Genomic DNA, 27,920 nt, shown 5'->3' with positions numbered 1-27,920 from the left:
TCATTTTTTAGAGCGATGCACGACAAAAATTATTGTTCTGATAAAAGACGCTGAACAAAAACAGTCCGCACTGATATAATAAGGTAAAAGACCTACTACTTAAAAGGCGCGAGCGGTTAATATTCCAAGTCCGTTCGGAGCTTGAATTTTAGTTGAACTACAGTTCACTTGGTGTTTTACCCTCTGTTGTTAGAGCTATTCTGGTTGTTTTACCCTCGAACTCTAATTGACTTTTCATTACGCCCGTCACTAAGCACAGTCAACGCGTAGTCACTTAAGGAAGCTGGGAATTCCGCTTACGTGTTTCAAAATTTTTAACAAAAGTGGTCGTAGGATATTTAAAAGGATTTAATTTCAGTTCATTCGAGAATTTTGCATGACAGTCTAGCAATTGTCTTACTGACAAAGAAGCAAAAATTCAAAGTTCGAATCTTGCCGAAACTACAGTCAGAAATAGGGTTTGGACTGACTTTAATCAAGTCAACTACAGTCAACCACCGTAGTTATGGATGATAAACCATTACGTTTAGTTAATGGGTTTTCATCAGCAAACCCAGGAGCGAACTCATCCGTTGATTTTGAATTAAAATCGAATAGTTGGGGGCATCAAGTCATGGCTAATTGTAAAAAACCAATACAGATAGTGGGTGATCAAAATTACTCTAACACTGCTCCAACATGAAATATTTTAGACATAGTAGTTCCTATATACTCAACTCTCGAATTTTATTAAAGAATATCCAAATAAATAAAGATTCCATCAAACTTGAAAAGACACCAATGCGTAAAGATTTCTTTCAGAAATATATAATCAGAAGAACGAGAAGAACTAAAACAAGAATGCAGCCAACGAAAAAAATTGTCATGTCTTGGTCGCTTCTCTTTTCTATTAATCTAATAACGGTAGAACCCATCCCAATGGAATTGGCAGCATCTAGGGCACGTCCCTTGATCCCTGCAAAATTATAGGTTGCTAATCAAATCAGAAGAGTTTAACTGCAATCTAGAACAATGATGAAATTTGCCACTAATTGAAAGATAGCGCTGATAGAATTACGAGGGTGGGTTGAATTGTCTGGTATGATTTTATTTTTATTAGATCTATTCCCTTTTCAGGGTAGGGAGGGGATAGTTTTTCTTAAATTATACAAATTTTCTTATGAAAATTGCTCTATTTTGGTTTAACCCAATCATGACTAGAATTTATACATTTGGCATAATCGGTGAGAAGTACAGTGATCTCCCCAAGCGTCCTTGTCTGAGTTCAGCATATAATGCAACCAGCATCGCTTCACGTAATGCCACGAGTCAAACAGTTTGTGTTAACGAGCTGTAAGTAAGGAGCGACTCGTGCTAATAGTAAACAAAACTAAAAAACAGGTTTTGACAATATTTCATACTTAAAAAAATCGGCTTTTTACGGCAATTGTAAATATGTAAAATCCTTTAAGCTTAAAGCTCCCTACCAGAAGTTAAAAGCCTAAGAAATATGCCCCATTTTTAGACGAATGATCACGGAGGCATGTTTGTTTGTTTTTCCTACAGACATTATCGTACAGAAACAATGGTCATAAACAAGGCCGTATTCAGGAGGGGGGATTAGGGGGTTGGAACCTCCCCCTCCCCACCGAAATGTTTGCCCAACTCGTAGACAAATTTTTGAAGCGTTTTTAAAGTTTTTTGTAACCACTTCCCCCGGCCTAAAAAAATCCTAGATACGACCGGGTCAGAGAACAATTCGAGAAGGCTCATTTAAACAGAAAAAAGTTCTAGTGTTTGTCTTAAGCAGCAAAAAAGATTGTGCCACAGGAAAGTGGTGTTTTTTGCCCTTTTATGGTACAAAACAGCAATTTTACCCCAAAGACTGAATTCAAGCAGTTCAGTGAGAATGCAGAGACAGCAAATCTATTTGACACTATCGAAAAGTCATATACAAAGAATACATTTCAATTTTCCCCTTTTTCTACAAGTGCGGTGTCACTTTGTCGTTTGCAAATGCAATTTAATCTATAACCACAAAAACTGTGTAAGTTGCTCAGAAGCTTCTGGTTAGTTTCTGTCATCATAGAGAATCATGCCTAAATGTGTAAGGTTCTTGACATAGAAGAGACTCTATTAAAAGACTGGAGTTCAGAAAGTAGAAGCTCTTGAATATAATTAGTCAAATAATCCTAAAAAAAAATTATGATAACAAATACTACTCTGGTCTGCTCCACTAAACATAGATATTTGAAACTTTCATATTAACGTTAAAAGAGAATTCTATTTTTGTTGCAAGTTTAAGCGACGTGGTTATCGCACATCAGTCTGAAAAATGGGGAATACTCATAAATCAGGGCCAAGGTTAACCTTACTTGCTACTATTTGTGAGATACCAGTAGACGTGAATGAGAAATCTCAGACAACTGATACAAGATACCAATTATTTTCAGGAGCATTTCGCTATGATAAGTCTTTGTTGAATTACTCAGCACTGTTACGTGGCAATTAAGTCTCGAGATGCTAGGAGGCACTTCTTCATTTGTGAATATTTGTATTTTCACTGAAGTTTCGAAATTTTAACCTTGTTGTTAAAATTTACAGAAAAAAAGACCTTATTGCTTTCGGCAACTTTAGCACCAGTTTCAAATACAAGGGTCATTAAAAAAATAAAAAGTTTTTTTTATAGACATCTTTGGTAAAGACTTTGTCCATATAAAACGTTTGTGCTGAACCTACCAGTGAAACTTATTCGTCTATATTACTTCGATTATCAAAGTTTAAGATAGAAGAATACCACATGCATTTTTGTCTTTATACCTAATGAAAGCAGAACAATAAAATATTGTTTTATCCCATTGTGCAGTTTATTATGACTGAAGAAAAGAACATTACAATAATTTCTCTTTCTATAAACTTTTTTTTATTTTCTTCTTATCACACAGATAGGAGGATACAACAATAGGACGATAAAACTCAGTCAGCTATAAGTATAATCTCCTAGTAATACATAGTTTAAATGTATCACAGGTGATTACACTAGATTTCAAAAATTACAAAACAACTCAAAAACCGAGAATATTCTTGAATTCCAACTAGGTATAAGCTTGGTGGAAATAGGGCAAACATTTTTCTCAATTCCTCACAAAAGAGTATACACCACGTCTTTTATTTCGAAGTAATACAGGAATTGAGCGTTTCCAACTAGGTATAACTGGGTATTATAACTAGTTATTAAAACCAACCAGGTATAATTTTCATATTTTTTAGGTTTTAGCGCCAAAACATTAGTAGGACTATTGTCTTTACATAGTCATAAGGATATTTTCTAAAAATAAGGATTAATGCCCAAAAAGGATAAAACAACACTTTTTACCTTCGAATGCTGAACCCTTTTTTCAAGAGCCGAATTCGATCGAGTCCATCTAAAAAGCACTCACGGACATTCTCGATATCAAGCAAATAACCACAAATTCTAGATATTGGTTTTGTTATTTGAAATCACTTTTCAAAATTCTAGTAAACATGGATCTTGGGTGTCCCAGAACAAGAAGGATAAAATTTATTCTTCCCCTTTATGTCTATTTCTTACACAAATAGCTTATGATTCTAAAGATAAGAGAAAAAACACAAAAACCTAAAAGACTTAAGAACAGGATTTAGGGAAATAATCTATGTATTTACAGACATAATGAATTGACTGGTGAGATTCTGGATATCTAAAATTGTCCAGAGGATTGGTACATCGAAAGAATAGAATATAACATGTTTAATCACTACAATAGCTGGAGCCAACAGGAGCATGTCATGACATAAAAAGAAGAAACAAACAAGGGACAAAAGAAAATAAACAGCAACCCAAAAAATCAAAGCAGCTAGTGCTGCTTCAAGGTCAATAAATTAAAATGAGTCATAAATAAAATTAATATACGTCAAGAGTCAGTTATTCGTTTAAATAGTGACCGTTTACACAGAATACATCAGAATATTAAAAATATAAATGGTTGGTACATTCAAAAACAGTTATAGGCAGATACCTGAAATAAACTGCATCAAACATTAAATATTTGTCAAGGTAATATTATTAAAATACCGAGTAAAATAAGGTACAAATGATTTGCAATATCTTTCAGTAATAGAGGTTGTGTTCTTTTTCACAATTCTTTTTTATGTGTTGGAGTCTAGTGACTGGTCCTTCAGTAGGGGGGCTCTCAAGGTCGGATGGTAGACAACAATGAGTTGGGGAATTAAAAACAATATGGATAAATCGATAAGTCAACTCATGTCGACAACTAGCAAGTGAATTCAAGTTGAGTTGTTTTAGTGCATCATCATATGTTGAGTAGTTGTGTCGAAGTATAGTTTTTACGGTTCTTTGTTGTATCATCTCAAGTCTATCTGATTGATCTTTCGTCAAGCCCGGAAGCCAAGCTAGACATGTATACTCGAGAAAAGATTTAACGTTGCTGTAGTATACAGACTTAAAACTTCATTTGACATACATCTCTTCAGGTTGAAAAATGAATGTAAAAGTGAGGCGCCTTTTTAGTCAGAGAGTCAACGCGCGGGTTCCATCTTAAACCTCCAACAAAGTACTCCAAATATCTCAACAGTTGTCTTTGTCAGCAATAGGAAATTAAGGGAAGAGTGGCTATCAACCTTTAGGAAGAAAAAAATCATATAGGCCTAAGAGGTCTTAGTTTTGCTGACCGTCAGTTTTACCTTTTCTGATTCAGCTTTTAGATAATTAAGAATTCTCATCAATTTAGACTATTTGGTAGTCGCAGGGCTTAATAGCAGTGATAAGACACTTAAATCATCAGCAAATTTAAAACACTCATGAATCGTTGCTAAAACACGATTAAAAACAATAAGGAAAAGAGAGTGGACCTCTGATCTCTGGGGTGTCCTTCACCGAGTTAAAAACTTAGTTCCAAAGAACACTCTTAGATTTCTTTATTTTCCGTATATTTCCTAAGGTTGCTGCATATGGGCAAGTAATTTCGTGTCATCTTATAAAAAATTTCAGAAAATTCAAAATGAAGCTGTTAAAACTTAGCACCTAAAATAATCATAACACAAAATATTAATGAAGGTTACAACAAGAATCAACTTGTTGATATTTCAAAAACTAAATATTATGAAGGTAGTATTTCACATATGAGCATCTCAATAATATACTGCCTTCTTCTTTCGAGAATATTTGTTCTATATATGTAGTGATCTTTATAGTCAGGATACACGAGGAGTATCGAATCTACTCCATCAGTTTAGAAATACGACTAGAGTTTTTCTTGTAATACATGTCCAGGGAGATTTGCTCCCTGTGTATGGAGTATAATACCAGTTGCAATACGGAATGTAAGTCATCTGGCATCCTTCAAGGCTACAGCGAAAAGATTTTCCCTTGCAAAACAATAGTAATTTTGTGTGTGTTTTATTTAAGTAGGATGCATTGACGCAATCTTGTCAAAATCCTGGGGTAAAGGGACCAAAGTTAGAGCCATTTTTCACAAATCAAGTGAAAATGACAGTCAATACTGAAATATGAGCCATATAGTACCATAAAGGTAAAAAAAAATACAAACGAAAACTGACCCGTTTCTGTGGATGGTTGAATGATGCAGACTTATCTTAATTTTGACCAGATTTTTGAATAAAATAAATTTCAGCTGGGTGGGGGGTAAACTGTGGGAGGGGATCAGACTGGGGTGTGGGAAGGGCATATAGTGCCTGAATGATTTTTCTTTTGACAACCAATGCTTTACAAATAACAAATTTCGAATTGGTTTACTTTATTGCTGAGTTTCATGGAAATATAATGAACTGGGATATGTGCTATGACTTGACATCATTTACTTTATTGTTTAAATAACCGTTTTTGAAGGCTTTCGGGGCAATTTTTGAAAAAGAAGATGGATGATGACCTCCTTCAGTAATTCCCAAAATTATGTCAGATTCTGTCCGATTTCTGTTCTATTATGTCGGGATACAGATAGCTATACTGGGGTTTCAATAATTTGAAAACTCAGAAATTTTAAACGGGTTAAATTTCTTACTGGATTTCATATAATCATTGGGAATCTGTGTACATAGAATGGTATGAAGTCCTGCTCTTGAGCCCAATAAAAGCGCACCTTAATAATTCTAAAGTGATGCTAAGTTATAGCTTGAACTGGTTACTGATCCACTTTCGTTGTGATCCTCTTCATTCAATAAACATCTTATTTTTGGATATTAACCTTTTAATAAAGTAAGGGTTCATCCTGTGTGATTATTCTTTGTGCACAGCGGTGGGATCTATAATGGACCCAGAACATTGGGACATCTGCTCATAAAGAATAAGCAGCAAAACAGGTAGCGGGCTCTATACGAACTGCAATAAATGGTCTCATTCCAGCTGTGGAGAAACTAAATACTCAAGTGACTTGAAGACGACCTTCGTGTGCGTAATTTCTGCACAAAAAGATTCTCTAAAAACCTGTACTCTGAATAAATTGAAGTCTAAAAATAACAGTCCAAAAACAGCCAAATAACAACGAGAAGAACCATGATTAATTTAAACTAATACTATTTTCCCGAGCAAAAATTTGTTTACAAAATCACCAGCCGCTCCTGGTGTAGCACCAAGACTTATGGCTGCTATAGAGAAGATAACAGCAGAAAGAAAAGAATGCTCAGACTGATTCTTTTTACCTGTGAAAAGTGCTTGAACCAGGGTAATAAGAACAGCTCAAAATGTCCCAGTACTGATGTATCTGTTCAATTCAGTAGCTTCGTTACCAGTCAAGCCACTCAAACTGAACTAGAGTATCCTCAGTTCGTTCATACAGGTGATGAGGCACATTCAACGGATCATGCCCCTGATTTGCAGATTTCACATTTCGTGTTTGCAGATTTAACATAATTGGAGGCTGCAAAAAGGCGGAGAATTGTTCGTTTCTCCATGTTTCCGTGGATTTTTTAAAAGGCAGGTGCCCTGACGAGCGTTGTCTTCTGCCACACAAATGTCTGTGTATAAAGTTTATACTCATGGCTTTTGTTTCATGAACTGTTATCCTAATGTGTATCTCACTTTTCGCAAAAGGAAAAATCTACGTTCCAAGACTGAATTGCGAAGTCCAAAAAAGGGGAGCGAAATAATGCGCCCCTGTTGATGCAAGGCTGCCAAAGACAGCTGTATCCAGTCCCGCTTATGAGCGGGACTGGATATGGCAGCTTGAACCTCAAGCCGCCTGTCTTAAATCAGTCGATGCACATCCCTGACCCACCACGCGGACCTCTTTTCCTGCAACTCTGGAGAAACTGGCAAGGACTAACATTAGCCCGCATTCCGCCAATCCACCCGATCCAAACAGCCAACAGGTTTGGAATTTTGAAGATATCAAAGATCCACCCCCCCTTTGAACCATGTTTTCCGAGTTTCCCAATTTGGAACCGATTCATTGTTCTGGCAAGCAAATTCGAAACCGCAGTGTATAGCTCTTCATTCATCTTTATTCATTTCCGAAAATACTAGTGCCAGATGTCCTGTCACTTATGAACAAAAAGGAAGAGGTCGAACAACGCTTGAAAAATGAACTTGTTGATATTGCTTGCATCTGTGAATCGTGGTCTACGACTGAAAAGCATGTTGCATTTAGTGGATAAAAAAAAAACATGGTTCCAAAGTCTTGTGGCTGTGGTGCAGGCCTGAGCGGCTACCTAAGGAAGTGGCATCAGTGACGATAAGTGTTGTTTACTTTCCGCCCTGTGGTATCTATCATAAAGAACTAGTGAATTACTTACAGAAATCGCACTGACAATGTACGATCCTTGTATCCTAACACTGGCATCATAATGTGTGCTGACTTTAATGTCTTAAATCCCAAATGGCTAAGCAATTCTCTGTCACTTAAGCAGGTTGTTAATGTGCCAACAAAAGGTAACCGTACGTCAGATCTCATCTATAGCAACTGTCTTGAATATTGCAATGCTCCAGTTACTTTACCCCTATTAGCTATGACTAACCATCTGTGGGTTGCTTGGGTACCTAATCATTTTATCGCAAACAGACAAAAAAATAATGTGGTGTACAGGGCCTACATGCCCGAGTTAGTAAATCTCTATAAGAAATGGCTCACAGATCGTGACTGGCGTGATATCTTCTCATTATCTGATGGTAACAAAATGGCAAGTTTATTCTATAAAGAATTGTTCGAAAAATACCGCGAAATCTTCACACAAAAAAAGAAAATATGTGAAATTTAATGAAAAACTATGGATTATTCAAGATATTTAACCAGGGATCTGATAAAATTGAGGAATGAATAGTATTTAACTGGACCTAAGGAAGATTTCAAAAGATTACAAGATTAAATACAATTGTGCATAAAAAGAGATATTCACGTAAGCAGTATGGTTATAAATTAATAAGCTAAACATGTAAATCCAACCCAAGGAAGTTCCACAATATAGTTCGATAAAAAATGACCTAAAATTGAAGTGAGAGATAATGATGGTAAACCCCTGCTACCTAATGAAATTAACGATTTTTTTTGCATCAACTTGAAAAATTCATCCACAACTACCAGTCTTACCACCTAATGACTCAGTTTCAGACATTCCTATCCTAAAGATAAGTTAACTTGCTAAAAAGTTGAAGGCACTATTCTATGGCATAGTTTATATTTTTCTGTTTTGAATTTTCTATAGTTTATGATGTCAAATTGCTTATTCCTTATTCGTTTTTTGGCCTTTTTTTGCGTGTTTTTTTTATAATCCTAAATACAAACTCGGCCTATTTGGGCTTGTGATAGTCCATTTTAGAAATAAGATTCTTATCTAAAAATTAGTACCAACAGTAAGCATTTATGAATGCATATACAGGAAGCTGATAATTATTTTGAATAAAGTATTTTTCTATTTGAAAGCTTTTGAATAAAGCTATTTCGAAAGATGTTTTCAGCTGGAGATTCAAACCAGGTCTAATCTTTTTTTAACTCTGATTCGAACCAGAGCGAACCGACCATTCGTCCACAGGACGATTTTTTTTTTTAGGGTGTGTGGAATCTAGGTACCAAAGCAAAATTCAACACCTTTTAGATCCTATACTATTCCACTATTTAGTACCTGCTTGGCAAACAGCAGTGTAAAGAAAAATCATGGCAAAGCAATATAAAATACGAGTAATACCTTTTATTGTAACTCGCTGGGTTCTCAAGGTTGAAACCATGGCCTGTGAAGCTTCGATCATGCTGTCGAGACTCGATTTAGTCCTCTGAAAAAATAACAGACGTGTACTTCTTTAGTTCTGCTTATCAAGAACAATAATTATATGTTTAATACCGAAAAGCCGAAAACAAAAAGATTTAGAGCACACTTTCTTTTGAGCGGAAAGTGGAATGAGTTTTTGAATCTATTTGTAGGAACATATTTAAGACAGATTGACACACGGATAGACAGAAATTATCTCTGAATAGTAATCAACATGTAACAGAATTGGCACAGACGGTACTTGAGAGTCATTTTTTCTAAGGTGAGGACTGGACATGTATACGCCTAATAGCACGTAATTCATCAATACTGATAAAAAATCGATAATGTTTATCATAAAACACTACAGGAGGAGCTTGTCACAACTGGATGCACCAAGACACACATCATGCCTAAAATTAGTCAATAAATACATACTAGAAACCCTTACATCAATTGATTGTCGATATTCTAGCTCAGCATCTACATTAAGCCTTACTTCTTCAGGCTTGCGTCGGGCTAAAGAACTTTCTTCCAAAAGACTTGCTCTTTCTTGCTGTCTTCTTCTTTCTTTGATCTCCCCCTAAAAGATATTAATGGCTAAAAAAATATTCGATTAAAGCAAAGTATTTAGATTAAATGATTATAGTATTTATTCTTTTCTTCTTCTGGGTCAATATTTTTTATCCGTACATTAGTTTATGAAGAATTCGTAGCCCCTTTTTTTGTTCCTATAGAATTAGTCCAAGGCCAGGGGCGTAGCTGTAGTATTTTTATTAGGGGGACAAGAGGGGGTGCTATTGAAGTAGGTGCTATTCAAGCGGTAGTGAAGAAAAGCAATTGTTTGACAAACACGCTACTTGGTGAAAACATTACGCAAACAAAACAATACATTATAAACAATAAACACACACTAAACTGTCATTAATATAAGTGCAGGTGCTTGGCTTTTGCTAAAATTGTTAGCGATGAGCTGCTGCAGACGATCGTAGTATAGCATAAACAAGCTTTTGGGTGGGAAAGGTAAATGTCGCATGCACTCGGCTTTTAGCCAGATTAGCCACTAATGCTGCAGTACATATCCTCCTTCACGTCCCCCAACCCCCAGCACAGGATGCTCAATTTCATAATTGAACCAAGCTCTATTCTAATAGCAACGGGTATGGCGCTATTCATTTTCTCGTAATTGTGATTGGATTGGACATTGTAAGATTTAATTCCTGTTACTAAACTTTTAATACGTAATTTATTGAAATGTTATTTAGGATTTTTTTTTTATTAAATTGGTTTGTTTGTGGGTTTGCCAATGTAAATCAATAAACATCATTGATATCAGCGGGCCACATAAAGCTGAAACTAAAATCATAGGCAGATGAAAAATCTTAAACCAAACTGGCCAGCCATGACAAAGAACAAACAAGAGAGAAGTCTCAATGAAGAAACAAACAAACAGGACTACGGTCAGTAGGAAGAAAAAATAAGAACCAAAATGACGCGGATATTTCGCCTGCATGAAAACGAGGCGTCTTACGACGTTGATGAAACAAACATAAAAACTAAAATAACCTACAAACAAATAAAAACCAAAACAAAAGGAATAAAAACATCCAACATTGACATCTACAATTGTCGCAACTGATCCAAATTGGTAACAGAAACTAATAGAGTTATTTCGATGAGAACACCAAAGCAACGTTGGCATTCTCGATGAAATAATTCTATTAGCTTCTGTGGCCTATGTGGATCAGTTGCAAAACTTGTAGATAAAAGTATAGGTTGTTTTTATTCCTTGGTTTTGGTTTTATTTGTTTTTAGGTTATTTCAGTTTTGATCTTTGTTTCATCAGCGTTGAAGACGCCTCATTTTCATACAGGAGGAAAATCCGCGTCGCCTTGGATTTTATCTTTCCTTTCTACTGGCCGTAGTCCCTTTTGTCTTGTTTCTTCATTGAGATTTCTCTCTCTGTTTGTTCTTCGTCAAAGGCAGCGCAATAGTGCTGTTTAAGTAAAGATACAGGATAAGTCAAAGTATTACCATAGATTGTGCAACATCATATAGTGACATATTCCCCTCATTTAAATAACAACCGCATTTCAAATTTGTGACTTTTCAGTCATAACTCTTATCACATTTATGTCAATTGTTTTTTTGGAGCTGGTTAAAAGAAATATTTAGGAAAGCGAAAAAAGTGAGAAGTCAGCAAAGTATTGTGCATAGAGGCAGTCCTACATGTGTGGGTTAGTATGTGAATCCAGAATGTAAGGAATAGGATGTTATCAGCGCTTATTAGGCATTTCAGTGACAAATAAGAGAATTGGAGCTTCAATTAAATAGTGGAAAGACAAATTAAAACAATGAAACGATTCCTGGAGCGGATCCCCCTCTACCAAATTCTATGACCAAACTACAACCAATTTGACCTATCTAGTTATAATATGATTATCATTATAGAAAGAACTATGTCTTATTTTCTTTTTCAATGATTTCTTTTTCATTCAGGAAATTATATTCACAGCACATCTACCTTCTTATTCTTTAATGATTCCATTTCTGTCCCATTTGCAGATGTAGAGTGTGTATCCTTTTTCACTTTTAAATGATTTAAAACAAGATAATCTAATCTTGAACTGATAGATTTTATAAATTAAAAGCACCTTAAAAATCAGGGAAGAAAATTGACCTGACCAAATGTGGCGAAACAGGATGTATCGAACATTTTTCAATTTTGCAATTAACTAGGCTCACATTTTTACTTAATGATAAGGTTTCAAAGGCAGTATATTTGAAAAAATATTAATGTGGGACATATTTTGAAATGTAATGGACCTCTATTTTTCTCGTTTTCCTTATGTTAAAAACGAGCATGGATTAATTAAAAAAAATATCTGATCAAAGTAAAGAGCAAATTTGGCACAGTTTTAAAGCTACTTAATGAATTATAATTCTTTCCAAATTATTATGTTGGCCGCAGCTACCCCCTCCCCTCAACGACGCCACTGTCCAAGGCAGCACAAAAAATGGTATGGTGGAAGGAATATATTTATTCACCAAATCACAGATGAAACTAGTCAACACTGTTGTTCTCGTTTATTTCTTTTAAAATCAAATTATGAACTGCGATCTAGTAATCGGTATGAAGAAATGCTCGAATGTTTTACTAAACTCAAATAATAATAAAAAAAAGCAGTATCTCTGAATGTTTCTTGTATACCATAAAAATTAAAAGATGTCATATGTACTACCCAAAGAAATACCCAAAGAAGGTAATTTTCTAAATTTTTTAGGGGGCAATTATTCCCCCAAATTGGCAACTCTGCCCTTCCTTCCCATAAAATTTGGCTTTGTACACACACTAGGCTATGTAATCGGTAGAAGAAACTCTGTTTGGTAATTAAAAAGGTGTCACGTGAGACTTTCTGTGAATTCAACCTTTATATTCCACACACCCAAAGCAAGCACACCAAATCAATTTTGGTTCGCAATTGCGAACCTTGCAAATTTTGTTTGGATTTGTTTTCCCTTTTTTAATTTTATGAGTTTTTATCATTTGACATTTTTAGTGATTGCAAATTTTGTTTGGATTTGTTTTCCCTTTTTTAATTTTATGAGTTTTTATCATTTGACATTTTTAGTGATTGCAATTTTATGATTCCTCTAGGTACTTCAATTTACAATAAAAGATATAAACAGTGATGATGTTGACGATGATGATGCATAGGGACACTAGTTGGAACATTTTCTAAATTGAAGTAGCTACAACTATACACTGAAAAAAACTTGCTAGAGTTTGTTTTGTTTGTTCTAGCATATATTTTTGAAGAATTTTTAAGTATCTGACCTTGAGTGATCTGATAGCGTCATGGACATTTATGTGGGCAATTCTTTAACATTTCCTTAAGCAGTACTACTGGTCATTTAAATTTTGCTCTCTGCATCCATAACTTTGAGCTTTTTTCCCAGAATTTACAAGATTCATGAGATTTAATTTATTCTTCGTTTTTTTTTGGCGTTTGATCCACTCTACTTAGTTATTTTTCTAGACCAATTATGTTTTATTTAAATTTTTTTCTCTCTCTTTTGTGTAAATCATTGGTTTTTTTAATGTTTTTGTATTTTTATTTACTCCATTGTATAATCCTCAATTTCCAGAGAAGTAAATAAACAATATGGGCTTTTTCAAAAGTAAATTTTCAAATTTATTAACCATTTCTTATTCAATTCGTTTTGATGTCTGAATAAATCGTCTCCTTCATTTTGTTGTCTTAATTTCAAAATTCATGAACTTGCAGTTGATGTGATTTTTATTGGCGTTTTTAGTCTGCTTATGATTTTGGTCACTATTACCATAGGTATTGCAAATGTTACTTGTTAATTTTAATTTTCTTTTTTTCAAGTTTCCTTCTTTCAAATGCGTCCCTGGAACATAGCTTTGCACGAAAAAAAAGCACAGCTCACATTTGATTATTAAAAAAGAATCTTAATTTTTTGTGATGAAATTACTGATGATAATTGAGTTTTTAGAAAAATAACATTATACAGTCTATTATATAAATTAATAAATATAAAGCAAATATTATATAAAGTAAAAATTATATATACAAAGTATACAGTATACAATATACAGTTACCAAAATCTACCATAAATAAAACTGTATACAGTAATGTATGATTTAGGCTCTAAGGGACTAAAATAAGAACATTGAAGTAAAAAAAAGTCAATAAAGGTGGCAAGCTTACTCCAGTTCACCTTATTTAAGTTTTTCTATAATTGATCAGGAAAGCTAAACAACTTAAAAAATAAAATAAACATTCAGTACATAAAGTTTTTAGAGGGTCATTGTCTTTGGAAATATGATGTTCGTTATAGACTAATAGTAAGTATACCAGTTCCATTAATATAATTGTGAATACTAACATCCAAGTTCATTAAATCTGTCCAGTATTTTCGCGTCTTTTCTTTGGCAGCAAAGCGATTAGGCATGTTAGAAGCTGCAATATCCATTCGGTCATATAGTCGTCTCAACTCAGAAATTTTCTGCGAAGTTACATTAGTGGCTGGCAGCTCTGATAGTGTAACCGATCCTCTAAGCTCCATATAGAGAACCTCAAACTGAAAAGAGGTTCAAATTAGAAATTAAAAGGGTGTATCTTGAAGAAGTGCTTTTTTTTATGGGGCTTTTCTATAATTAATCATCACATTTCCAAAACTGCAAGTTTTTAGCCACTTATTCAGATACTTGCTAATATGAGTAAAGCAGTGTGATTCAATGTAGGATACACACCCACTGTTGTATCACGTATGATGCTCATTTTGTCTGAGTTTACTTTGTTAAGGACCCCACACAGAATTAGTTCCTCAAGGAAAAAAGCTATCTATTTACAGCAATATTATCTTAAAAAAATAAACAAGAGCATTACTTTAGTGGAGCCCCAAAACGGTCCAGAAAAAAAAACAGGTAAATTCAAGCATCCTATTTTGTTTACTTATTTACAAATAGATGGCATACCAAATGAAACAAAACATTACAACGCGTTCATACTTCCCTGAATCAAGTCGACTTCAAGTCTCAAAGCATTCTACTTCTCCTCTTCTCGTGTCTCCAAACCACCAAAACAAACTTCAACCAAACAAACATTGAAACACCCTCCCAAATTTTTTCATACCTTCATTCTAAGATACCTAACATTTACCCTCCCATAGGTTTACCCATAAATTATATGATCCGCACACTATAGCTGCCTAGAATATGACTTTTGATGATGAGTCTCCTTTACTTTTTGCATTGATTTCAAGTTAGCTGGAAGACCAATCCATGATTCAGGTCTTATATGGCAGATAGAGAACAACGATCTTGCAGCCAAGTCCTTTAGTTTCCTACGAATACGACTTTGAAGTCTCATGTGCCCCCATAAGAAAATCCTGATTCCACTCCTATGGGATAGGTATGAAGTTTTACAACTGTTATATAAGTCTATAGTCACTATATAAGTACTATATAATTAAATTATCATTTATGCAAAATACAGATTTCACATATATTTCAAAAAATTATTTGGGGATAAAATGTTCCACCAATTAATACTTTTTCCTTAGAAACTGAATGATTATCTGGAAGACATACTTATGCTTTGAATGCAGTGTTGGGAAATACTTCAAGTAGTTGTACTTCAAGTACTACTTAAGTACAAAATCAAGGTACTTGAGTTTTACTTAATAACATTCTTTCTGAGTACTTAATACTTAAGTAAAATAGATAGGTAGGTACCAATAAATTCTTAATTACTTTCAAGTACTCTCCCAAGTACATTCTGCTTCAATGGATTACAGAAAAATATTAAAAAAAAAGCAATTTCAGGACGCAAAAGTAGTTGGATTTCAGGATTTGGCAAAAATTGTTTGAAAGAATATTTCTGAAAGAGAGATGTTTACATTTTTCCGACCATCAAAAGCATTCAGAAAAAACTAATGAAGCTCAAGTAGTCTTTGGAGTACACTGCTCCATTGGTTAGCACACAACTAGATGTTGTTAAGTGGCCGTTTAGCTTTCTGGAGGGTTCCATCCAAAGCTGCAAGACCTACGTCCTCGCAACATGCAGTAGGCCCATCTTCAAGAACAAAATATTCCCCGACAGCTGGAAAAAAGCACCTGCAACAATGTTGGTTGAAGAGGCTAAAAGGATGAGAACGAGTGATCCTGATGACGACAAGTCCAGCCACTTGTCAGGTGATGGTTTCTACGAATTCTCAGAAGATCAGAGCGATTCATCATAGTCTCAATCTGCAGTTAACAAAGTGAAGATAGAGGTTTTACAGTTTCTAGGAGACAAACGGAAGGATCTTTGTGTTCTTAAGAATTTTCCTCATGTACGGCAAGTTTTTCGAAAGTACAACTGTGTATTGCCATCTTCAGCTCCTGTTGAAAGACTTTTTTCAACTAGAGGATCCATTTTGTCTTCATGAAGGAATTTGCTATGAGACCTCAGGTTTGAGTGCTTAGCAGTGCTATAAGCAAATTCCCAGTATGAGCATCTCCACCAGAAGACAAATCATTAATCTTGAGCAAGGGGGGCTACACTTCTTTCAATATTTCTTGACCAAGAACACTACAGTTCGGGTGTTGAATTCTTCAACACCCGTTGAAGAATTCCTAGAACTACCTAGAATCCCTTAATTGGTTACTTTGGTAGACTGTTGGATGACTTTTATTAAGTGGATACATGTGACACTGTTACTGTTTAAAACTAACTAACGTTCAAAGAAGTGGAGCTCTACTGTCTTTCGCGGTGTTTAATTATTTGTTTAAACTACATAATGCCTTTATTATATGACTTTATTTTATTCCCATTATACTACTAGATAAGACTGAGCTAAAAATTGTACAAGTAGAGTTGAATTTAAGCAATACTTGAAGTACTACTTAAGTACAACTTCTGTACTTAAAACTCAAGCACTACTTAAGTACAATTGTGGTCTGGTACTTAATACTTGATACTTAAGTACAAAAATTGGAAGTACTGAATACTTGGTACTTAAGTACAAATTTGAAGTACTTGTCACAACACTGTTTGAGTGTGACAGCCTTTCATACAACAGCAGATGGTACAGAAAAAAGTTAGAAAGAGCACAAGAGCCCAGGGGCGCAAATTCACAAAAATATAGGAGGAGGCATGGTTTTTTTCATTAAAAAAAAAATGAAGGAACAAAAAAGAAGGTGTTTCTCAAATTCTAGAAGGGGAGGGGTGATTCTTTTAGTCCAACGAAAATGCTAAAAAAAAGTACTTCCAAAATTTAGGGGGTGCCCAAGTCTCAATTCGTGCCTCTGATAAGAGCCAAATGTTTCTGTTTAGGTGGGTTTTCCCCAACCACTGTTTGAAGATTGCTTTAAATTTAGCACCTTCAATTTCTCACACCATTTCTTATATATTTAGGTCAAAAGCTGAAAGCTTAATCATTATGTTCTCAGACATTCTGGCTTTAAATGGCATAGACAAGATCGGATCCTTTTTTGGTGGCGTTTTCCCATTGTTTCTAAGCTATTTATTAACTGATTAACTTTTAAACCGCATATTAAAAAAGTATAAAGGTGGAGAAACAATAAAAAAAAACATTCAAGGTGAATCAATTTTATCAGGAGACCAATGGAACTTTACAATTTCTCGGACTTCAAAATCCTTTCCTGTGGAATAACTTAGGCAAAACTAAGGATTATATTCCTGCTAACTGAACTACTTTCCGGGATTGTGTAGAGTCCCTCTGGAATTTTGTCTATTTCCCTTTTCTTGAGAAAATCTAGCTATGAAAACATTTAATTATTTCTTTGTCATGAAGAATGTGTGTGAAATAAAAGTCTTCTGTGAAATATCTAAAGTTTGTCAGTAATTTAAAAAAAAACTTTTTATTGTTATAATTTAATGACCCTTGTCTATCAGGATTCGTTCTTACAGAATTGGGACAAAATTCAAAATTTAGCATAAAGAGCAAGGAGTTGAGGAGGAGGCAATCCCCTTCATATATGTAATAATTTCTATTCAAGTTTTAATGTTGCTCCTTACTTTCAGTTGAAAAAAATTGTTTTTTTTTAATTTAATTTCTGATTGTTTTCTAAATAATACCAGGAGATCATCCTCCCTTCACAAATATCCTCTAGACAGTTCAATCCCGGTGAAAATTTACCTCAGACTATTATTCCACACTTAAAACTGAGATGGAAAAGAGAAAGCAAGACATATAAAAAGAATTTTGTATAGGTATTCTGGCCAAGTATATAATTTCCCCTGACAAGTTCACCCCCCGGAAAATTTCCTCCCCATTAAAAAAACTCCCAGCAGAAAATTCTCCCCCCCCCCCTGCACCCAGAAATGTATACATACTCTATGACATCTATTAAATCTATTACAAATACTATGTGTAAACAATGGCAAATTTTATAACTTAAAGACCTTTCCCCTGGGACTGGGGGGGGGGTCATATTATATCCAAAGGCATAGTTATTGGGCCTTTCAACTATGTGACCATCTCAAAATTTCACCATCTAAAACAAAATGGCCATCTCAAAATTTTCACCAAACAATTTTGGGGAAAAAAGAGGCAGGGGAGGAGAGTTGCCTTCCATTGTTTTTGGTCACTTAATATGGACACTAGAATTTTTAATTTCCGTTTGAATGGGTCCTCTCACGATATTCTAGGATCACTGGGTTGATATAATCACTCATGGGGAAAAAACAAATAAACACACATAGCCTATCTTTCTTCTGGTAAAAAATACAAAATTCCACATTTTTGTAGACAGGACCTTGAAACCTTTACAGTAGGGTTTCCTAATATGCTAAATCAGAGGGTGTGATTTTCATTATGATTCTTCAACTTTTAGGGGATGTTTCCCTCTTTTTTCAAAATCAGGCAAATTTTCTTAGGCTTGTGGTCTTTAATGGGGAGGACCAAACATAACGAAACTTATGTATTTGAAATCAGCATAATAAGCTGATTCTTTTGGTCAAAGCATAATAAGCTGATCTATTGGTGTAAAAATTCTTATTTTAGAGTTTTGGTTACTATTGAGCTGAGTTGCTCCTTACTAACAGTTTGTTACCATAAACAGTTTAACCAAGAAGATAGCTGGGAATTTAAAGAATATACAAACTATAAATGCATGAAAACAGGCCTTAGAATAGCACCATTTATAAGCTCTGCTTTGAATCTAAACAGTCACACTACAGGTTAGGTGAAGTTTCAGATTTCACAGAATTTTAGAAAAACCTCCAAATTGAGAACAGGCTGATGAACAAAGTGGTTCTCATATTGATGTGATGGTACACAGGGAACTTATTTCATAGGTTTTTGACCTATGAGTAAGGTATTGATGAGGGGGTGAACCTCCTCATATACATAATAATTCTTGTTTGTTTTAAGGTTTAATGTTGCTCCTTACTTTCAGTCAAAAACTTTCTTTTTTTTAAATTTAATATCTGATGGTTTTTCAAAAAATACTGGGAAATCTGGCGCAACCTTCATGGAAAATTCCTTTCCCCCATGAAAAATTCCTCAATAGAAATATTCTCCCACATAACCCCCTCCCTCGACCCCCACCAGAAAAATACCCCTGAAAACGTCTGTATACTTTGTAATAGCAAATACTACATGTAAACAAAGAGCAAAGTTCATAGCTTGCAGCCCTTTCTCCAAGGAGTGGGGGGAGGGTCATCTTACAACTAAAAAGTAGTAGAGGCATTGTGGATACTACCGCCAGGTACCCTAAGGGTCCTTTTGGATACTAACGCCAAGTACCCCTGGGGTTCCTTTGGACACTACTGCCAACATGGCTGCCAAATTGACACATTTTGTGTCAAAATGACACAATTTGATGTTGCGTGACACAATGACACATTCAGACGAAATGATGATACAATCGACGAAAATGACATATTTTTCAATAAAAAATGACACCATCGACAAAAATGACACATTTTTCAAAAAAAATGACACATTTTTCAAAAAAATGACATATTTTTGTCATCCTAGTCTTGATTTTAAATGGTAATAAAAGAAGAGTAAAATTTCAATTTTCTACCTCCAGAAAAGCTACAAATTAATGGAAGGGAATAGCGCTGCCTAACGGTGACAGTAGTACACAAACAGTGCAGAATGCAGGACAGATGCCATCACCGTATTTAAAATTTAAACCACGCGAAAAAAAACAGCCATAGGCGGAAATTTCAAATCAAAATGCACGCTGAATACTTCTTGATTGAGTATTTGATGTAGCCAACTGGTACGTATTTAATAGTAAAAATTAAACAGCATGCAGTTTACCAGAGCTGTGTGCATAAGCAGCAACTCCCATTTTTAGGAGTACAGGAGGGGTATCCAACCTCGGACAAGATTACAAAGTTCTAGAGATGTCTTTCCTTCAGAATAATCCATCTGGCCTAAAAAGGCACCAAAAAATATGACAAAAATACTAGATTGAAGCTGGTTGAATGGCTTACATATTGAGTTAATAAAAAGCTTAGCCAATAAAGCCGATTACGTATAGAGCCGATTACGATTACGACGTCATACGAAAAGTCTATTTTCAATTTGCTGTCGGAATTGATTGTCCCTAAAACTTTTATAAATGTAAACTTGCCTCGTTGGCCGCCCAGACACAAATTCATAGTGTGTAACATTAATTTAATCGAATGTTTCTATTTCTTTCATGACGTCACAAAAAGGTCATGATCCCAAGATAATAGGATAAGGTTAAGTTTACTCCTTTTTGAACTGATTTGGAAAAGATTACATATTCAAAACTCTAAATAAAGATTTGACAATTAAATATGATACCACTTGTAGCAAAAAAATATGACACATTTTGTGACACATTATGGAATCTGAGATGACACAAAAAGCACATTTTCGGAAAAAATATGACACACTCCTTAAAAAAAATTTGGCAGCTCAGACTGCCAAGTACTCCCTCAATGAATACTGTCAGACACATACATAGCATTATCTTTAATTCTGGTGATAAGAACATTTAGAGGAAACATCAATTGTCAGGTGTTATTTCAGCACAGAGTATCCATCTGGCAAGCATCACATGATCATTGGTATGAGAGTTTGATAAAGTGACATATTATCACAGTTCCAGATCAATATTTGATTAGTTTACATTGATTCAAGTTAACAACTGTTCTAATATTTAAAAATGAGAGGTCTTACACTATTGCAACTTGAAGGAGTTGACAGTGATGATGCGACGACAAGAGCCCCCAATTTAGAAGTTGAAATTGGAAAGGATTGCCAACTAACATTTGAGTGAGGTGAGATGTTTGGTAGATGTTATATCTTTGAGTAAATTTAAGCTGGAAGAACAATTATGTTTTGCAGCAAAACTGAGTATAATGCATATATCCAGACTATAACATGGATTGAATGCAATCATGAAGCACATCAAAGACAACAGATGGACCCACCTTGTGAAAAAAGAGTGAAAATGTATAATATTCTAATATTACATTTCTTACAATAAACAATGTTTTATAATTATTTGTTCTTTTTGGTTAGACATTTTTGTTGATTGTTTACTCTTTTCTCTAGGGAGCCAATAGACATTGAGAGTGTGCACAAAGTAGAAAGAATATTCAATCTTGGCCTTGTTAGCTTAGTCTATAATTGGCAGTGGGAGTGTCAAGAACAAAAAAGAATTGATGGATTTGAGAAACAAAAAATCATATGGACTCTTGGGATATTATTAAAAATATTTGATTCTAAATGACTGATTTCAGAAAATTTCAGTGCAAAAGAAAATATTCTCTGAAAGAATGCTTGACACTATCATGGAAAAGGATTCTCCAACTTTGGATTATTGTAAAAGGCTTCTATGTTGTGGGCCAAATGCTTTTACTCAATTTATTGATATACTAATCAAAACAAAACAGAATGGCCTTGTGGATTTGCTTTTGAACACTACCTAAAAAAAAAAACATTCAAGTTTTCATGCTGATTTAAGACTCTATCCAAAAGATTTTTCAGTCTCTTTTTTTTGTGAGAACAATTGACAATTTAAGATATCCTGTCCAAAAAGAGATGTAATCGATTTTAATATCACCTCGTTACTCCCCTCTCTCTAGAAGTAAAAAGAACATTCCTATTGTTTGCAAGTCATTTTCTATTTGGTGGTGTGAGAGTAAACTGTGAAAAATGTTCTACACATGTCCACTATGTTTATATACATTGGGCAGCTGGTCATTGTGTGAGAACTGCTCCAGTATTAATGACTATAATGAAAAATGTAGGTAATATATCTACTTTAAGTTGAATAGAGGATATGCTGTACAAATTAAAGACTGTGCCTTTTGAGGAAAATATCACAACAGGGGCAAATTCATCAGGATTCTTATGCTAATGGGTTGTTAGTACTCTTTTAAAAAGGGAATGCACATGATTATTATAGCTTTTAGTAATTCTGGTCTTATCTTATGGTGAGACATTTGCTTCAAAACATGAGCCCAAATGGGCCAAATCTTGACTGAAGACATAGAGCTACCTTGACTTACTTGACTTACGTCTCCTGCTGGGCATGGTTCAGCATAAAATGTGATGTCAGCTTCCCCCAACTGGTGCAATCAGCAGCTAATGCTGGTATGTTGTGGACATCAATGTTTGCCAGCTTCAAGTATTTTGAAAGACTATCAGACCATTGTGTTCTGGTCTTCTGTGGCGTTGTTTCCACCCAGCTTCTGTGGGGTTAAATTCCAGCACAATTTTTGCAGGTAGGTGTTATGGCACTCTAAGAAGATGATCATACCATCATAGAGTGCACTCTGCAATTTGGATGGAAAACAGCATCTGCTGCACTGTCTGTAGTAACTTCTGGTTGCTGGCAAAGTCTAGCCATCTCAGGCCTTCTATCCTCCTAAGACTTTTTGTCTGGAACATGTCTATGGTCTTGAGAGCTGTGATTGTGACCAGCCAGGTTTCTGTTCCATAAAGAATTACAGACCCAAACAGGGTTTCTAATTGAAAAAGTCTCTAAACCAACTGACTGGGTGAATTTGATGGTCGCCGTAGAAAAAAAGGATGGCAGTTTAAGAATTTGCATTGACCCTGTAGATTTGAACAAGTCAATCAGAAGACCATTCTACCCTATTCCCTCCCTGGAAGACGTACCCTCCAAACTCCATGGGGTAAAATACTTGAGCAAACTGGATGCAAGGTCGAGATATTGGTCGCTAGTCTTGCATGATGAATCTGCTGACTTAACAACATTCAATACCATCTTTGGCAGATACCGTTTTAAACGGATGCCGTTTGGCATCATCTCCGCCCAGGATGAATTCCAAAGAAGAATGGAAGAGGCTCTCGAGGGATTAGACGGGTTTGCTGTCATCATTGATGATCTTCTGGTTTTTGGTTCAACCCTTGAGGAACACAATAAGCGATTAGTAGCTGTACTTGAGAAAGCCAGAGCAAAAGGTATCAAGTTCAACAAAGCGAAATGCAGCTTTTGTGTGACAAGTGTGACATATTTCGGACATGTGATTAGTGAACAAGGAATGCAGCCAGATCCTGACAAACTCGAAGCTATTAACAACATGCCTACACCATCAAACTCAGAAGAACTTGCAACTCTGTTGGGTATGTTAAACTATCTTGCAAAATACATCCCAAACTTATCAACACAGAATAAAACCCTGCGTGACCTCAGTAAAGCCACCGAGTTCAAGTGGGCCAAGGAGCATGACGAAGCCCTCCAAAACATCAAACACTCAACAGTCTCAAACTTAGCATACTTTGACCACTCATGCAAGTCCACCGACCTCACTGTGGATGCATTGTCACACGGTCTAGGAACATACATCTCGTCAAACGGCAACGTTGTCGCATATGCATCAAGCTCCCTTAGCAAAGCTGAACAGAAATAATCACAGCTTGAAAAGGAAATATACGCAATAGTCTTTGGTTGCAAGTACTTCCATCATTTCATATATGGCAGGCATGTAAAAGTAACCACAGACCACCGCCCACTTGAAACCATCCTACAAAATCCACTTCAAAAAGCACCTGCCAGAGCTCAACGAATGATGCTTCAGATTCAACCCTATGACCTAGAGTTCAGTTACAGACCAGGGACAGAAATCGCAGTCGCAGACACTTTATCAAGGCTGCACCTACCTGACATTGACGAGAAGCTCCATAGAGAAATCGAGGTGTATGTCCACCAGATTGCACGCGTACTTCCTGTTAGCGATGCAAGGCTCGAGGAAATACGACTTCATACCAAGGAAGATGAGCACCTGATTCATCTCAGAGAAGCCATACAAGGTGGTTGGCCCAACACCAGAAAGCAATGTGCCACGGATCTCCTTGCATACTGGAACCTTCAACATGAGCTGTCATACATGAATGGCATCATATTTAAAGGCGAAAGGATCGTTATCCCAAGGAAGATGCGACCCTAAATCCTCAAGCAACTTCACGTCTCCCACCTTGGTATGGAAAAGACAAAGCAACGCACCAGGATGCTCGTCTACTGGCCAAAGATGAATGGTGATATCGAAACGCTAATCATAAACTGTCCCACTTGCCAGAAACATAGCATAACAACCAGAAAGAGCCTCTAATGAACTCCCAGATCCCATTAGTACCATGGCAGCAGGTAGCCTCAGACATATTTGATTGGAATGAAGCAAAATATCTTATAACAGTCGATTACCACAGCCGCTTCTTTGAAGTCGACCTGTTGAAAAACGTGACATCCAAAGAAGTCATCAGTAAACTAAAAGCACATTTTGCTCGACATGGGATCCCCCACACCATCATCTCAGACAATGGAACACAATACTCATCTGCAGAGTTTGAACAGTTCATCAAAGAATGGGGCATAAGGCACAAGACCTCCAGCCCTATCTACCCGCAGTCCAATGGACTGGTAGAAAAGGCTGTCCACACTTGCAAGGACATCTTCACCAAGGCAAGTGAAGGCAGAGATGACCCGTATCTTGGTCTACTGGAATACAGAAATACACCCATAGACAAGTACGCCGCCCCTGCACAACTGCTAATGAGCCGCCAATTATGCTCCACCTTACCTTGCACAGAAAAGCACCTGCGGAAGCAGGTGGTTCCAACTAAAAAGTACCTGCTGAAGCGGGAAGAGGCCCAGTCAAGACAGAAACAATACTTCAACAAACAAGCCAAGTCTAGGCCTACACTCCAGTTGGGGGACACAGTGACCTTCCAGAAACAAACTCATGGCCAGTGGAGCACCACCAGCATCATAGCACCAGCAGCACGCCCTAGATCGTACCATATCGAAACTGAAGCTGGAACAATTCTACAGAGGAATCAGAAACACATATCAAATGCACAGCCATCAACACCAGTACAGAACAGAAGTAGTTCAGTAAAATACACTGGAAGCAATGCAGTTACTCCTACTGCAATCCCCCCAGCATCAGACCTAACTTGTGCAGACAAAACACCATTTACCGCATCATCAGACATTCCCTCACTTGACAGAACAGCCCTGCTCCGTACTACCAGTAGCCCAAGCCCACCCAAGGAGGGAGTACCGGTGGTTATACCAGTAACTAAATCAAGGTACGGGAGGCAGAGTAAGCCACCAATCAAACTGAACTTGTGAACTTACCAACAAAAATCTCAAAAGAAGAGAAGTTGAAGTCTGTATATAGTGTATATAATACCTGGTGAGAAGTGAGCCAAGCGCCTTCTCTTGAGTGTGTGTTAAGTCAGTGCTATATGAGGAGTTCTCTAGTTTGTTTTGTGTCTGTACAAAGTGAAGAGAAGCAAGCCTAGCGCCTTCTCTTGGAGATGTTAGTAATAGTACTAACAGTTGGGTCTCCACTGCCAGTAAGTGATTAGAATTTTCTTCTAGGGAAGAAGGAGGATGTAATATTATGCATGTTAAATAATGATATGCCTGCTTGCTTTGCTTTTGCTTATTTGATATTAACTGCTTGCTGTTGCTATATAATGACTTTTGTTCTAGATGCCTGGGTTTAAATAAATCATATAATTGGTAAAACGCTACAGGGGGGAGGGGGTAAAGCATAGTATATATAAAATACAGCACTGGTTAGTTTATGTATTTAATATATGCTATGCTTTACCCCCACCCCCCTGAAGTGCAAACATATAGCCCAAATTTGTTTCTAAACTATTACAGATTTGCAATTTCAAATATCCAATAAATGAAAATGGAAATGATTGCAATTCTATATTTGTAAATACAGGATATGTGGGCTGGAATAACTCCATAATGGTGAGTTTCTGGTAGTTTTGCAAGAGAGAAAAGATGTTCAAAAAGTCAAAATGCATCTATTAACAATAGTTTCATGACCCTGAACAATTGTCCAGGTAACAGGAACATTGACCAAAATTCTTAGGTTTTGGGTAATAAAAAGGCTTAAAACATTAGTTTTAAAATTACTATTTGATTATAAATCCATTTTTTACACTTAAATAATCCACAAGCATTGATTTATCATGATTAAGTTGGACAAAAGATTCATAACAATTTCTCAATTTGCCAATTTATTTCTGTTGGTTTTGATATTTTTGATATATAGGTGAAATGGCAGTTTTTATTTTACCAAAAAGATTAAGAAGAAGACATGGTGGATTTGTTTTGGCTTTTTTATTTAAGTCAATCTTGACAAATCAATATTACAATTCACAATCAATGGATTGACAATGAAATAGTAAGTTATACAAATGTTATAACCTATTTTTATATCCAAAAAATATAGAATGACATTATTATTTTCAAGGGTCCTAAAAGGACTTGAAATTGAATTTGCAAGAAAAGCACTTATTATTTTCAAAAACAGCATAAAAAATGGCATCTAGTGATATGTTCAGTTTATTTGTAAGTCAATGATATGAAAAGCAGAATATTTACCCAAGATTCTTCTGCTAATAGGTTGTTAGTACTCTTTTAAAAGGAAATGAATGCACATGATTATTCTATCCTTCAGTAAATTTGGTCTTCACTAAGATTAGGATATTTGTTTCAAAAACTCATAGGCACATATGCATCAAATCTTGATTGAAAATATTAAGCTAACAACTACACTTTTTTCTCAACTAGGAGAGAGCTTCAGATCCTATAGGTCAACCCTGTTCTATAAGTAATTTGAAATTTTGTTTCACTTTCACCTAGATTCTACTTACTTCAGAGAAGAAATATAGCCTATAGCCTAGGTAAGTAAAATTCCAGTTTAGCTACTTTTTGCTATCTTGGAAAGGAGATAGGTTAGAAAAATTTAACTTACAGGGATGGGTCTACAGACTAAAATTCTAGTTAATTGACTTCTTGCTATCTTGGAAAGGGTTTAGGTTAGGAAAATGAAACTTCAGGGATAAATTTACAGGCTAAAGTATGTCCTGGGAAGGTATTTTAAAGTGCCCACCTCCACTCCTTCTCCCTCTAGAGGGCCCTGAAATTTGCCTAAATGACAGGCTATACCTATTGAAATTTTGACAAAACAACATTTTACCTTAGTTTCAGTTACCAGTTGCTTTTTCTCTGCCTTTAGTTCTGAAAATGCAATTTGTTATCTGAGTAGAATTTTGAGCCATATCAATGTTTTTTTCAGAATTTAGGAAATGTATTTGCATGTCTTTAAAACCTTATAAAATGGAATTGAGCAAAGTTATGATGCTGAAAACAATTTTGTTGTACTTCATTCAAGCAGAAGATCTATTTTGCAACCGTTTCACTTTTATAACACACATATTTTTAAATTTCATCAAAGGTCAAGGCCCTCTAGAGGGAGAAGGAGTGGAGGTAGTTACCTCAAAATACCTTCCCGGGACATACTTTAGTCTGTAGATTCATCCCTGAAAGTTTCATTCTCCTAACCTAAACCCTTTCTAAGATAGCAAGAAGTCAATTAACTAGAATTTTACCCTTTTTTTACAATTATTAGTTTGGTAAGGATTGTCAAAGAACTGCCATAGGCCTACTTGATTCTTAATTAGTTTCAATGGCCTAGTCTATGGTACTAGCAAATGAGAAAAAAACAATCTTTTTTAGGTCATTGATATGCTATGATATAAAATTTCGAAATTTTACAAAACCTTCTGCGCAAAATCCTCAAAATTCATTTTGATATTATTTATCTAAAGGAAGGAACTATAGATCACGTGTTGAAAGTTTAAAATTATGCGCTTTGAGCCAGTAGCTTTGAACTAGAAAAAG

The 27,920-nt window shown here is 35.5% G+C and overlaps 1 protein-coding gene across 1 annotated transcript; it reads right to left on the bottom strand.

The window, feature by feature from the left end:
- Positions 1-707: 707 nt before the first annotated feature.
- Positions 708-27,920, bottom strand: LOC136036319 (Golgi SNAP receptor complex member 2-like). The gene is made up of 5 exons (XM_065718474.1): positions 27,800-27,920; positions 14,129-14,323; positions 9,665-9,796; positions 9,154-9,238; positions 708-955 (listed from the first exon to the last, which is right to left on the bottom strand). Exons 1-5 carry the CDS (start codon positions 27,824-27,826, stop codon positions 798-800), a joined length of 597 nt encoding a protein of 198 aa, XP_065574546.1. The 5' UTR covers positions 27,827-27,920; the 3' UTR covers positions 708-797.

Source organism: Artemia franciscana, chromosome 15 (assembly GCF_032884065.1).
Source record: "Artemia franciscana chromosome 15, ASM3288406v1, whole genome shotgun sequence".
In the NCBI taxonomy this organism is placed as follows: Eukaryota; Metazoa; Arthropoda; class Branchiopoda; order Anostraca; family Artemiidae; genus Artemia; species Artemia franciscana.
Note: the sequence above shows the minus strand (reverse complement) of the source record. Positions and strands in the feature narration are given on the sequence as shown.

Coding starts and splice junctions, on each gene's coding strand:
- LOC136036319 (XM_065718474.1), bottom strand. CDS start 27,826: ATGAATTTTGAGGATTTTGCGCAGAAG. Junction 14,324..27,799: donor TTGAGGATTTTGCGCAGAAG/GTTTTGTAAAAT, acceptor ACCTCTTTTCAG/TTTGAGGTTCTCTATATGGA. Junction 9,239..9,664: donor AATATCGACAATCAATTGAT/GTAAGGGTTTCT, acceptor TTATTTTTTCAG/AGGACTAAATCGAGTCTCGA.